The 15,201-nt window shown below is 39.1% G+C and overlaps 1 protein-coding gene across 3 annotated transcripts; it reads left to right on the top strand.

Annotated features, from left to right (window-relative positions):
* Positions 1-1,829: 1,829 nt before the first annotated feature.
* RB195_013039 (uncharacterized protein) lies at positions 1,830-11,500 on the top strand (the record flags this gene model as incomplete). 3 transcript variants are annotated; one of them, XM_064202685.1, is made up of 13 exons in its annotated part: positions 1,830-1,891; positions 4,308-4,423; positions 4,570-4,712; positions 4,781-4,870; positions 4,935-5,019; positions 6,419-6,513; positions 6,573-6,734; positions 6,840-6,898; positions 6,958-7,096; positions 8,790-8,888; positions 9,098-9,313; positions 11,025-11,147; positions 11,213-11,500. In XM_064202685.1, 13 exons carry the CDS (start codon positions 1,830-1,832, stop codon positions 11,498-11,500), a joined length of 1,677 nt encoding a protein of 558 aa, XP_064058565.1. The 3 variants fall into 3 exon arrangements, with proteins under 3 accessions (XP_064058565.1, XP_013300287.2, XP_064058566.1); XM_013444833.2 differs by lacking the exons at positions 11,025-11,147; positions 11,213-11,500 and having other exon boundaries at positions 9,098-9,331; XM_064202684.1 differs by lacking the exons at positions 1,830-1,891; positions 4,308-4,423; positions 4,570-4,712; ... (7 more) ...; positions 9,098-9,313; positions 11,025-11,147 and having other exon boundaries at positions 11,225-11,500.
* Between the last annotated feature and the right edge of the window lie 3,701 nt (positions 11,501-15,201).

Below are 15,201 nucleotides of genomic sequence, written 5' to 3'. Positions count from 1 at the left end.
ATATTTCCGATATATATATTACAAATAATTCCTAGCATTTTTGTGGATTGTTTTCGTTCAAAATATTTCCGTCTGATGTGCTTCATTGATTTTATCTCGATCCATTTTTCTGGCATTTACAACAAATTTTTAGGAGGTTAGTCATCAAATGATTGAAGTATTTTCGCAGAAATTGTGTTAATTAGCACTGCAACTAAAAAAAAACAAAATTGAGGGAAAAATTTCGTTTTTATATATAAGATGATTATATATAAGATGTTTTTTTTACATATAAGATGGTTTTTATATATATATATATATATATATATATAAGATAATAGATAAGATGAAAATTCTATTCTATTACCGATTAAGTCACTATTGTACTTTCATATTCTCATACTCTTTTTTTCCAGCTTACATGAACGTTAATGTGTTTAGGATTTTTATTCCTCGTTCTGATCCAGGAGGTAAAGTCCATTTCAGATTCTGTCTGTTCCCTCGGTGATACCAGAAAGAAATATTTAAGGTAGCTATTCCATTTCTTATTTCTATTACGATGGTCAATTCCCTGAACACTAAGAAAAACTTGATTGCGAACAGCTGAGAGCATCGAACGAAATATCGGTTGGTAGCGGTGTGAGAGAAATGAACTGGGGGGAAAAAAACACACATCGATGAAGAGAATCCACGTTGTTGTAAAGCTATCAGCTAGCACTTCGTCACGTTCAGCGATCATTTCCAGTCATTCGTCGTTATTTTCATTCGTAGAAAATCTTCAAAAGTGGAACATGCATGTTTCTAATGGTTTTTCTTATTCACATGATCCGTGATATGGATACACACCCGCTTTTCAAAACGTTTTCTTTTAATTCATACGTGATAATTTTGTTATCCCACAAAATTTTCCTTCGTTTCTCATCGATTATAACAGAAACCAAGAAAGCAGTGGTAATGTAGGAAATTTCGTGATTCCCTAACCACATAACGGATATTATCGCCGAATTATCAAGTTGTCCAACCTATTCCGACTACTGTATGAACGTCCTTCAAAACGCAGTTTCACTGTTCGACTGTTTTCATAAGATTTGCATTGATTGTGGTGTGATTAACGATCCTTATGGTTTTCTGATCATAGCAATAATGATGTGATCATCATTGAATTTATTCTTAGATAATCAATAGTTAGTGACTTCCGTTCAATAGCTCATTCTCATCTTGATTCTAAGCCTAAAAACTCACGATTCATAATAATTTGGATAATAGGTCAGCACTAATAACCCTATCTCTATATATACATCCATACCTACGCCCTTATTCGACATACGAAATTGAAAAAAAAAAACTAGAAGAAAGAAAAAAATTGAATTTGACCAAAAGAGATTATCCAGAAATCGAGCTTACTAACCTAAATGACCAAAATACCATCACCATCACTCTCATATACACCTTTGAATTATATTCTTTTTTCCTGATTTCATTTAATTCTCAGTTACGGCCAGAAAATTAGGAACCTAAAATATTTTAAAAAATAGAATAAATTTGCTTCGCAAGTGTCCTATGCATATGACATAATTGATGACTCGACCTATCTCTTGTCAGACTCTCTATTCACATTTATCGAATCGTTTTGAATCCTCCATTTTCTGGAAATATTTCGAATTCAAACCAACTTTTTCGCCGTCTACAGTATGTACTCTACCATAAGCATTGCAAATTCTGAGAAAAAACCTGTTTTCTCTTTCAAATGAAGTGACCCGCTGTGATGATCGTCAATTACTCTTGTGAATGTTGCATATTACACTGTCGGAAAATTTTTGGATTATTGTGCAATTTTTTTCTTCTAGGGAATGTTGTTGTTGTGGGTGAATTTTATTGGCGCTGTTATTGCCCTCGACAATGGATTAGCAAGGTACGCTTCCACATTTCATCCAAGAGAGTTATAACTCATATTTACTTCAAAATAATTCCCTAAAGTCCATTGTAGCGGCACAGTCGATGGTTCGAAACCGCCCTGGTGCAAGCCAAGCCTTTTATCCTTTCGGCGTCGATAAATTGGTACCAGACTTGTCTGGGAGGATAAAAACACTGACTTGATCATCGGCTAGCCCCCGCAAGTCATTGTATAGGCCAACAGGAGTTCCGAAACCTCAACGATTACGAATTTGAGTGAAACGCGTTGGCGCATCCCAAGTGGATTGATACGCCAGTGACTTTATCCTTTATCCTTTTAATTCCTCATAGGTTCAAAATTTATTTGAAAGAACAGCGAATAATTCACTTTAAAGACTCTGCTAATCGATTCGTTCACGTAGAAGTTTTTGAGAAAGTTTTCGCTGTTTAAAACAAGCATGAATGATAGATTGACAAATCACCTGCTTTTTTCAGACAAATGACGTGGATCTTCCCTTTTCGTACGATTTAATTCACTTTGTTTCCTCCCAGAAAATAAAATAATGTTAAATTGATTGTGATCTTTACAATGATTCAAAAAAGCGCTGCCTGTAGAGCTACCACACCACTTCCACGTCATTGGTGATGGGGATCACGTTTCTGATGAATATTGATTGATAGCACACTACGGCGATTGATATGATCCCCATAGGGAATATTACGGATGATGCTAACTTATGCCTTCATCGTCAATGATAGGTGTAGAGTTTGGAGCGGAAAATATGTAGACTTTCAGTCTGAATCATGATATCCAGATACCGTATCCAGGGAAGTTATAAGCGACGGGACTTATGTTTGCCCGAATAACCGCGACGCATGCTCGAATGCAGAAGGGGAGGAAGAGAGAGAGAGAGCAAAGCGAGTGCGTATTGGACAGAGGAGGTCCGTGAGTTCTGGCGGATGCGTCGCGGTCGTCTGAGCAAACGTAAATACTGGCGGCCGTATTTGTTTATGAGCTCGCATTGTTTAGAAGTAAAGTAAACAGACTTTGGAATGACATAGCAAATTCTACAAGGGGAAAAACGATGTTGTAGTGAATTACGTGTTCATGTAAAGAGAAGAAAGAAAGAAATTCATTTTAAAGGACAGGAACAACAGTATATGGATGAAAATTTCTGTGTGAAGTACAGAAACCTAGCAATAGGTTAGATTCGACTAGAGTACGGGGTTTAGTATCGAGGTACGACTGTCCATAACTTTTGACACATGAACGAATCACAAATATTTCCTTTCTCTACGTCTATGAAATGTATCAACAATCCTTATAATGAATAAAATGTGACTCTTTTAAAGACATCACCCCAAGAATCTGGGGTGGTGCGGTTTTGAGGTGGATTATGCCTACACGGAGTTGTAGATTATGAAGAGAAGGGTGATTTTGTCTTTTTCTTCCTAACTGCCGTGAAAAACGGCCCGGAAAATATGGCTTCAAGCGTTGCGCGCGCCATTTTCTACAACGAGTTCGATTGGAGCACGCCAGCCTTGTGCACGCACCGCATCTTCCGGACCATTTTTTCTTTAACCGCAATTAGGAAGAAATGGACGGAATCATCCTCTTCTCCATAATCTACTTCCCCGTATAGGAACTCTCCACCTAAAATCCGCACCACTCCAGATTCGTGGGGTTATGCCTTTAAACGTATGACGTTGAAATACTATATGGTCTCAAAGCAAAAAAAAAGCATTCAGTTTCTTAAGTCGATTTACGCAAAATATCCTTACCACAGTTTTTCCGACAAAATATAAAGGGTAAAGGAGTAAAGTTTCCGGCGTTAATCAATCCGCTTGGGACGCGCCCCCACGTTCACTTCAATTCAGAATCGTTTGAAGTTCACGAACGTGTAACTGGCCTATACAATGACTTGCGAAGATGTGTAAAGTCAGTGTTTTTATCCTCCCAGACAAGCCGGGTACCAATTTATCGACCCCGGAGGGATGAAAGGCTTGGTGAGCACTAGGGCGGATTCGAACCCCCGATCGATCGTGCAGACGGCGGAACCTCCTAGCGACTGCGCTACATCCGCCCCTTCCGACGAAATATCCGTGGAAAAAAATATACTAAAAATAAATAATAAAATAATAGAAGTTATCGATCAATGACTAAAGTAGTGACAAAGAAAATTTGTTTTTTTTTTTCGTTGGGAAAAAGTAGCCTGTTGAAAAATGAAGGTTTTGGCAGACAAGAAGAAAAGTCGTTGAAAAAAAATAAGGCTTCAATTTTTTTCAACGACGACGAAGAAAAAAAAACAACAGGAACACGCTATACGGTGCTTCACTCTGAATGCAACTACATAACGATGATTTAAAGGATTTAGAAAAAAAAATTCATTACTTTAATTTGAAGGATTCGAAGGACATGAAGTTAACATTTATAGGACTCCTCCAATGGGTTGGATGTCATGGACGGCATTCTATTGTGAGATGGACTGTGTGAAACATCCGAAAGCATGTATAAACGAGAATTTGTATATGGAAATGGCCGATGAACTTGGTAAGAAATAGAGAATTCTTTGTAGACTTTGTAGAATCTTAAAGCTGAAAAAATTTCCCATAAGTCTACGAGAATTCATTAGGGTAAAAGTCGAAAAATCAACCTGAGCATGATAGATGTTTAGGGAATAGAAACGTAGTTTTTAGTGAAGGGCGGTTATCGAGAAGCCGGTTACGTGAATGTCCATGTGGACGATTGCTGGATGGGCAGAGAACGAGAAAAGTCAAGCGGACGACTAATCGCTAACACAACACGATTTCCCAGTGGAATTCAAAATCTTTCAAGATATGTAAGTGTTGATTGATATCCCAAGCATACCTCCATATGAAATTCCTCATCGAAATCGGGAAAATTCAGATGCACGCTAGGGGATTAAATTTTGGTATTTATGAGGATTATGGGACGAAAACATGTGCAGGTTTCCCGGGAAGCTATGGTTATCTTAAGGTTAGAACTGTCTTTAAAAGTTTTTCCTAGCTACTAAATTTTATCTTATTTCTTATGATTTTAGATAGACGCAGAAACATTTGCTGAATGGGAAGTGGACTACTTGAAATTGGATGGTTGCAATATCGACACGGATCTTATGCCGAAAGGTAATTCTTGGATCAGAATAAGTTTTGCTTAGGCAAATGTCATTCTCGCTACCATCTAAAACGTAAGGAAGATGAACAAAAAAAAGAGAAATGAGAAAAAAAAGAATCAGATGCAAATTTTAGTGTTCAGTAATGCTGAATACGAAATAAATACAGGATGCGCCACTAGAATCCGAAGAGAGTTGTATTTGAAGTTTCAGTCACATTCGAATGCGGGTGTAGGTGCTAGTTGACGTTAAAGTTAGCCAAATATATCAATAGAACTTTAAAAAATTCAAAATGGTATAACTTTTCAAGTTAGGCATGAAGCACGACAAAAATGCGACGATTATTGGAAAGTTTCACTTCAAAATTTTCTTTCTTCGTTTTTTCCGGCTACCCGAGATCGAGTGTGGGTTTTTTTCATTCCGGGACGTACAGGTCTTCTCCCCCAACGAAATCACTTGAAACGCGCCGCGTCTATGACCCGGGAGCGTGAAAAAAGGTGGGATTTCTAACATACTTCGTAGGATCTAAAGATTTTCTAAAGATCTAAAGGTCTAAGGGTTCCTAGGCGGTTTTTTAGAACAACTAGGGGAAGATGAGCGGACCCGTGCTCGTAATTTACAATCCGACTACAATCTCTACGCTTAACTGAGGTTTCCATAGTAGGTGAATTTCGTAAGTACGGTACACTCAGCAAATTATTACTGTTATCATTAAACAATCACCTTCAAAAAGATTATTATCATCGTTGATGTCAGACTCATTGCAATAAGCGGTGGTACGCTGAGCGACAACCGAAATCGCTACGTGTCGTGAGATTTTTATCTTTTAGGTGGAACAGTGAAAGTTATCGAATTTGCCGAACACAAAATGGAACTTTTTTGGAATTCGTGAAATACGTGACGTGAAAGCAAAAAAAAAAATCTACTTAAGCGTAGACTCAGAACTTGTTTAAATGTGAACGGCAGAAATTTATGTAATTTCATGAAAATAGAATTTAAATAATTTCTGAAAGGTTGACGATGAGTATGCTGATGCCACTCGAAACGGATTTGAATAGGTTTTTGCTGAATTAATTCTCTACCACAGTTTCTAGGTGTATTTATTGTTATTGCTTTTTCACCGCAGCTTCCATGGGAATAGCATCGCAGGACTTAGGAGACGTGGCTATTCGCTAAATATCCATGTCTCCTAAGTTGCTAAACCCTATATTTCGGGTCAAAATTAAAACTAAAATGGTTAAATTAAATTGAATTCGTAAGATTATCAATTAAAAAAAAACATCAAACGCGGAAATTTTTGGTACCGTTCTATTGTGCAGCTTTTTCTAAGTTAAAAGTAATTTTTTTCAAACTGTCTACTATTTGCTTACAGAAATTTGCAGAAATTTAGGATAATATCTTTTGTTTCTCAGGATATGCTGATATGGAATTAGCTCTAAATGCTACCGGTCGACCAATAGTTTATTCGTGCAGCTGGCCTGCTTACTTGATTGACCGTCCCGAAAAGGTTTGAGAAGGAAATCCTGGGATTTTCGGGAAAGTAATTCTAGTTGTTAACAATTTCAGGTTGATTACAACACCATCGCAAAAAGCTGTAATCTTTGGCGAAATTTCGATGACATTAACAGTTCATGGAAATCGATACTGAGCATTATTGATTACTATGATCATAATCAGAACAAGCATATACCAACACATGGGCCTGGACAATGGCATGATCCGGACATGGTTGGTTTTAGTGCAACAGCACGCATTTGTTAGTTTCGCAGCCGCATATTGAAGTCATGACCTCATCAGTGTCAGTTCCTCTAATTTTATTTGTCATTATGTCAGCTTGTCATTGGAAATCCGGGGATTACTGTCAACATGGCTATTGCGCAGATGACAATCTGGTGAGTATGTGTTCCTCGTTCTGTCAATTTCTGTCATTCTCATTTTCCTATGAATTTAGGTCAATTTGGTCGGCTCCACTAATTATGTCAAACGATCTTCGTATTATCGCTCCAGAATTTCGGAAAATTCTTCTCAATCGTGAGGTTATTGCAATTGATCAAGATCCTATGGGTAGAATGGGACGGCTAGTGGCTAACGTGAGTTTTACTACTAGTAATCAATACGTATTGTAGCATCCACGGATGCTCGGGCGCTAGATACAGCTCCGAGACTCAGTGAAGTGTGGATCCTAGGCAGAGACTGGTATACTTTGGATTGGTAACGAAACACCCCGGAGGATGCCATGTATGAAGGTGCGGATGCAGTGTTACATCCGCACGAGGAAAGATTAACCGCTAATGCTTGCATCCGCATCGATGGTTTGCCCTTTGTCTCGTTGGGAAACCTATCAAGAAGCCGCAAAAGGAAGGTACCGGCGCACTTCCCTCTGCTTTCTTCGTACTCCGAAATCTTGCCTGGGTATCACTAAGCGCTGACAGTTGTGACATGTAGTCGACGCGCAGCTCTTCAATGACAGTTTATTGCAGCAGCTTGTAGACAGCGTAGACGGAGCTTGGAAGCAACTCAAAAGCGACGAAGCAACTGAATACAGCGAGAAGCGTGACTCTTATATACAGTGATAAGTGGGCGAACCGAGCTTCATGGAATGCTATGTTGTGGATCGCTAAGTAAGATCAGCCATTAGATGACGCTTGTCGAAGTTACAGGATTACACAAAGGACAAAGTACAAGATAATGCAATACAATTAAATTTACAGTGACAAGAGATAGTACAAGAATATAATAACAATCAATAACAACAATAAGAAATAGATTAGAAATAGAGAGTCGTCTCTATACTCTGTCTCGTTGGAAAACCTATCGGGAAGCCGCAAAAGGAAGGTACCGGCGCACTTCCTTCTGCTTTCTTCGTACTCCGAAATCTTGCCTGGGCATCACTAGGCGCTGACAGTTGTGCGAAGTCGCCCCCTCGTCGCAGTGCGGGCGCTAGCGACCGTCCTGTACACATCCTTTATAGCATAGATTATATTGCCTGGCCACTATACTGTGCACTCGATTGCATACAGTACTCCATCCCATTCTGTATATACACTCTCATAGCGGGCTAAGTAAGTGCGAATCCCCGGATGTGTAGACATAGCACACGGAAACGCATGCTCCACTCCGCCGGACAATCCCAAGGACGCTGGTTACCTCTAGCTCGCAGGAGCTCCTTCCTTCGGCTGAAGACGCTGTTCGAGAGTTGCGGTTGTTGTGCCATTCAGGTCACATCCGGTCTTCCTTTAACGCCTCGGTGTCCAGTGAAGGAGTGATTTTCGAAATGCGGAAGTGCGGCATTCACAGCTGCTCAAGTGGGCGGGGCGAAAGGCACGCGCACTGTAGAAGCGCTGGGGGACCTTGTCGCGACTGCACCGACCGACCCATACGATGGATAGTAAAAGAGTCGCGTTTAATCTGCCACACGTTGATTCAAGATTACGAAAAATGACATTCGTCTATTATTTTTACACAATTTTGAACTGTCCTTGTTTTGTCATCATTCCCTTCGTGACCTTAATTCGGATCTTTTCTTTCCCTGAGCTCTAAACAGGTCTAGACATAGTGTAAATATGTACGAAATATGAATGGAAGAAAAGTGGCGTAGAATCAGCCAATCGTATCATCCTGACCCCGCCCCTTTATTCTCGCATCTCACCTTAGCTACACTGATCCGACATGGTAAGTTTTGAGCACTAAATATTCTGGAATTGACGTGAATAGTATAATGAAATAATATATATAGTAGGAATAATGTAATAATGTATAAAAATGCTACTTCGTCACATTCAGGTCTCAGGCGTCGGCGCCTACGTGAAACCAATTACACCTCTTTATGATACAGATACTTCATTCGCTCTTGGCTTTCTCAATCGTAACACTAAACCTAATGTGAGTTTTAAAAATGCAGTAATACTTCTACTGGTGGAAGTTTATCGCTAGATTGGTTGAAATTTTAAGTCTTAAACGAATTTATAATTGTTCCGACTTTATAACTGAAGTAACATCGACAATACGTCGGAATCGTATATAAACATGAATTACATATCGCTTTGCTACAATTCTGCAGTTTTTTTGAACAATTCAACCGTATTTTTCAGGAGGTTGAATTTAAACTGCGAAATATGGGCCTTGAAAATCCAAGAGGATACATGGTGAAGGATCTATGGAACGATATGCCGACAATGAAATTATTCCCGGACAACATTTTACGGATAGTCGTACCACCAACTAGCGCCGCATTATACCGTGCTGAATTGATCCGACCGAAACGATGGGTGGAAAAGAATCAAATGTATGAAATGCTTACAAACAAGGTGCCTACAGGATTCTGATTTTTTGAAACATGTGAACGGGTGAATCTTTGTGCAAACAACATTTGAACGCTGTGCTACATTCAGTAGGACATTGATTTGTATACAAAATGTTCATTTTTTGAAATGTTTATTATTGTTCATTTTTCTGAGCACGAAGCGTCTGTTTAAAACTGAATTCTTTGCCATTTTTAACAGAGACGAGAAATGGCCCTTGTGAATTGACTATGGCTTGTAAGACATATTGAACGAAGAAAGTGGACAAGAATTAGCACAAGATGTATCATAATCATGTAATAAAGTATAAATTTAGAGAAAAAAAATGAAAGAAATGAGTATAAAAATAAACATAAAGTAGAAAATAAAAATATGTACATATGATGAAATAGCGTCAATGAATAACGAAGTTGATCTTTAGAAATTTCCAAACTAATCACAGTACTGGATTTTGAAAATATTGAAAAGCTTTTATTTTATCTGACGAAGAGGTTGACAGATTTCTTCGATACCGTACGTAGCGGGAGTCCTTCATTTATCATTTATTTATTTGGCTCGTTTTAACAGCAAATATTCAGAGGATGGTGACCTCTGCTCACCCTCCCCCCTCACCAATCACTTCCTTTTTTCTTGGGAAATTTCCTGTGAACTTTGAAAAACCAAAATCGCAAATTAGCCAAGGAACAATATGCAAAAGTGAAATTCGGTAACTGAGAGAAGAGAAAAGAAAAAACCTGAAGTAGCAGAAGAAGCAAATTTGCTGAAATGTTGTTGAAATATTGTCGTTGAAATATTTTCATTTTTATTCTATTTTATTAAAAAATCTATCGAATGTCTTTAAATATTGGTTAAAGCATATAATATGACAAAAAAAGAGAAGAGTCAGGTGCATAGGTCGAACTTGGGAAGAATGTCAATAGAGAAAAAATCAACCAAAATATCGACAGAATGAAGTGCTGTAAACTAGATCGCTGATCAAATTACCCAGCTAAGTAAATCGTCACACTCGACGAGTTATATGGTTTACTTTATGAGGTTTAATGAGGAATTTTGTTAGAAAAACTCGCTGTTGGGAGTGAAGAGTTGTCTTGTTGGGTAAACTGCGATCCTGGTTTGGTTGAGGGTTTCGTTTGGTATCTCTGAATTTTCGTGAAATTTCCTGATTTTTTGTTGTGCCTGTTTGCAAACTCTGCTCTCAATCCGGAAATGTTTGAGTGGATGGTAGGACTTGACAGTTTATAATTAATTTAATAGTTTAATAATTAATCAAATTAGGCTGGACAGAACGTCTTGTCATGGTTTGTCATTTTTTCTGCCTTACTACTTTACTAGCTTACAATAGAAATTAATCTATAAGATAATCACCAATATTAATTACAACAGTTCCCCACTTAACGGGAAGGTCAGCGGTCCCAGAACTGGGAGGCTAGTAGTCGAAGAAGTCGCTGACCGCCCTCTTCGACTTCTTCAAACTTGGTGAAGATCTTCTTTGCTAGGAAAGCCTTGAGGGACCCAAGTTCGGAAGAATAGGGGGAGATGGGGCATCGGTCTCAGCCTAACTCCTTCAGTTTTTCATGGGATCCTTATCACCATGGGGACTAGCGTTATCGTGGAGGAGGTACACTGAAGCTCGTCTCGGCCGTTTTTCTCGAACGGCCAATGCGATCTTCTGGAGCTGACTAGCGTATATAGAACCGCTGACGGTGTGGCCTTGTAGGAGCAGCTTATGAAACAGCATTCCTCTCGAATCCCAGAAGCATCGGAGGAGACACTTCTTGGGGTGGAGGTCAGATTTGGCTTCCATCGGCGGGTCTTCTCCTCGACAGAGCTGATCGGTACGGTGCGTGTTAGCGTGTTAGAGTCGTAGAGGGACCGACTTTCAACTCCAATAATAAGATCATTCAGAAACTCTTCTCGATGCGGACGAAAACTCGTCGCAAGACAGCGGGCGTTGATCTCCGGATCCTCTCACACAGCGTCGAGAATGGCAGAGTCTTCGACGATGTGGGAGCGTCCTTATCGGGACTTTTCTTCGAAGTCGGTGTCTCCGCTTGCGAAGAGAGCGAGCCAGCGCTTGACAGTCCTGATGGTAGTGGTGCCCTCGCCCAATCTTCTGTTGATGTCGTGGGCTGCTGCCGTTGCTCCAATGCCGCCAAGCCATTCACAGAAGATGATAGCTCGAAGTTGCTCTAACAACAACATGGTGGAACATGGATTCCGCTCAAAAATGGAAAGTTCTGGAGATTTCGGAAAATAGGTGACAAGATTTTCTGTCCAGCCCGATATATTTTGTTTTAAATATTTTATTATATTTTAAATTAGGGGTGCATTGTAGCGGTTAGAGGTTCCGCTTCCTTTACGATCTATTGGAGGTTCGAATCCGCCCTAGTGCTCAGCAAGTCTTTCATCCATCCGGGGTAGATAAATTGGTACCAAACTTGTCTGCGAGGATAAAAACACTGACTTGACACATCTTCGCAAGTCATTGTATAGGCCAGTTACACGTTCGTAAACCTCAAAGATTCTAAACTGAAGTGAACGTGGGGGCGCATCCCAAGCGGATTGATCAATGCCAGACACTTTATCCTTTTTTATTTTAAATTGCCCTATTGTCCTTTCTTATTTTAAATTGTCCTATTATCCTTTTTTATTTTAAATTGCCCCATCTTCAAGTTGATCAAACCTCCATGGTTTTACTTATAAACTCAATAACACTCAATTGGTCTATCTAATATTTTGACAGTTTTTAAGCTGCTAGAAATTTTTTCCAGCAGTTATTAAAAATCTGCACTATACCTTCAGCTTGCTGGAATTGCCCTGTCGTTCCGTGGAATTTCCATTTTCTTGGGAGCTTCAATTCTAAAAACGGCTGTCTTTGCAATTTTGCAACATACGTCCTTTATTATAGCCTTACTATTTCCTTGCTGCATTTGCAAGTACCTTTAAACGGCTTCTAAGAAGTGTGGGGAGTAAAATTTCTCAAAAAACCTATTGCGTAGCATAATACTAAGTTCTGTGACAAATGAGCAGGTGGAGCACGACAACACACAAGACTATGTAAATCTGAAATGAAAGCGTCACTTTTGTTCCTACATTGTCTCCATCAACTAGCGCATCGTATGTGAAAGAAGCGTAGCGATCGTTTCGATGTTGGGTGATGATGCTAGAGCCTGCGCTGCTCATTTACCTTGATCACCTTGACTCCCGTTGATCTTCGAACTGGTCGAGCGGGCGCCAGTAATTCTTTCATTTGTCCCGATCGCGTGCCAGAGTAGCCCACTGGTTCCTCCTTTCGCGTGGGACACGAAAAGCATCATAATTTTCTTTGAAGGACTTCGTAAAGAAATCTGACCATCCGGTCGGCGGTCTTCCTGTAGTGCGCTTAATATCGCGGGGAACCCAGTCGCTCACGCCTTTGGTCCAACGGTTGTCGTTAGAGCGCATCACGCAATTTTGACGCTGCTTATTACACCGTCGAAATTCTCCATTCAAATGTTCTGACATGTCTATCCAATTTGGTAGAAGCAAGAGAGAGAATACATGTACCGAGTAGGTAGGCGCGCCCATGCGTCGCGGCAGCTGCGTTGCGGTCATTCGGCTGTAAAACTTCAGCGTCGAACATGTTTTCAATTTTTTGTTCTCTTTTATTTTATTTTATTTTGTTCAATGAACTATTCTATCCTTTCATCAATAGTACGATAATATATGAGTAGAAATATTACAAATGTCTGTTTTAAAGGAACGTGTATTACTTATTACGGCGAAAGCTGCTGTCTCATATTTATTCTTAATTCTTTTAGTTTTACCTTCTCCGCTTTCACGTCTTATATAATTTTTCGTTCATTTTCTGCCAAATATTTTATATTTATCTTCGCCTAAATAACTATTCAACCAATGTAAAATTCCTAAAGCTTTTTTTTTGTACACAAAAAACCATTACACATGGATCATTGATGTTTACTCATCATTACTAATCTCTTATTACTAATATTGTGTGCACTTCCGACAATAAGTCTAATTGCACATATGCCACATAATTGCACATAAGGGGAAATAGCAAAAGTACTCTTCTATTGCTTAACAATTTCCTGTCCTCAATTCGTCGTCAGTTTGTGTCAATCTTATTTATTTCTACAATTATTTCCGCTGCCTACAAGTGTTCTCAATTAGTGGGTATTCTGTAAAGCTCTTATCAAAAGACTGCTTGATTACTCGGTCGTTTCATCGCGATTATGTTGAAAGCCAGCACTATTTGATCATTTCGGATCCTCTAACAGAGGGAACTTTTCTAAACTTTAAAAGCATCACTCCACGAATCTGAGGTGGTACGCATTTTCGGTGGAGTATTTTTATAGTAGAAATAGGAATAGTAGATTATGGAGGGGAGGGTGATTCCGTCCATTTCTTCCTAATTGCCGTAAAAATTGGTCCGGACGAAACGGCTTCGAGGGGGCGCACCACTTTCTACAATGAGTTCGATTGGAGCGTGCCAGCCTTGTGCGGCGCCGCATCTTCCGGGCCGTTTTATACGGCAATTAGGAAGAAATGGACGTACTCACCCTCCTCGCCATAATCTACTATCCCTTATAAGAATACTCCACCTGAAATCCGCACCAGTGATGCCTTTAAAAATAGTGAGCCTACGCAAGAGAAAAAAAAAACAGTTGTCGAGAAACTCAACGTGGGCGACATGTGGGGTTTCAATTCAGAGTTATTCCAGGTGCAATTGAGGTAATCAGTTGAATTTGCCACATTTCACCTTATTTTCTAGATGAAAACAAAGAAAAAAGAGCTTATCGATTTTTCCATGGAAAAAACCTCAGTAGATAATACACCCGCCCATAGCCCATAGCCTACATAATGAATATTCTTTGGTAACTATGAATAGGCTTTTCTGCTATTTACTGAGTTTATTTTTTTCATATCTTCTAATTTCTCACAGGGATATTCTCATAATTCTGATCCTAATACATGCAAAAGCGCTGATCGAAGATGAGAAAATAATGAAAAATAGAACACTGGTTTCTTTCTTGATTAGATATGGATTTTTGAGTTTTCCAGAAGCAACTCCCAAACACGTAACGAAAACACGTAACGCTTTAGAGATCATAAAAGTGGAAAAAACCAGGCTGTCAGAACGTATAAAAACTCCGAATAACTTTGAATGATCAACTATTCTTTTTTTTTTGAGAACTATCGACAAAGAAACATTTTGCAGTGTTTTTTTTTCGTTAGTTTACCCTTCAAATAAAATAGCAAAGTATTCGAGTGAGCATAATAAAGGGAATTAGGAAGGGAATACTGTGAAATTAGAAATTCTATCACTGTCAGACAGTGAACAAATTATTTTTGCTTCCAGACTATTTATTCTTAACCTACAACTTCGCTAGAGCTGCAAATTTGATGCGTTCATTATATTTTCATATTTTTCTCCACTTATTTTCCTAATCAGTTTTTACAGTTCTCTCTCCCTGGATTTCTGGATTAGTTGGATTACATTTACAAAATTCCTGTAGTAAAGCGAGTAAAGTGTTTAGGGTTACTCAATCCGTATGAGATGTTTCAAACATCAGCAGAGAATCGTTTGAGGTTTATGAAGAAGAAAGGTTTAGTGGCCTACACAAAGTTTTGCGGTGGCGTCTGCGGTGTCAGAGGAGTGTTTTTATCTCCCAAGATAAGACCGGTACCAATTTACGGGCGCCGGAGGCAAGAAATGCTTAGCTAGGACCAGAGAGGTTCCTAAGCGCTGAATCCTCATAAGATCTCGAGTAGTTCACTTACTACTATAACTGTTAATGCAAATTTGAAATAAGGGCTCATTCTTCCGAAGCAGATCTTTATTTCACGTATATTGAATTTAAAACTAAATCTACATACACCATAAATACAAAAGT

The sequence above is a fragment of the Necator americanus genome, chromosome V (genome assembly GCF_031761385.1).
Source record: "Necator americanus strain Aroian chromosome V, whole genome shotgun sequence".
NCBI classification, from domain to species: domain Eukaryota; kingdom Metazoa; phylum Nematoda; class Chromadorea; order Rhabditida; family Ancylostomatidae; genus Necator; species Necator americanus.
This window is presented reverse-complemented; position numbering and strand designations above follow the sequence as displayed.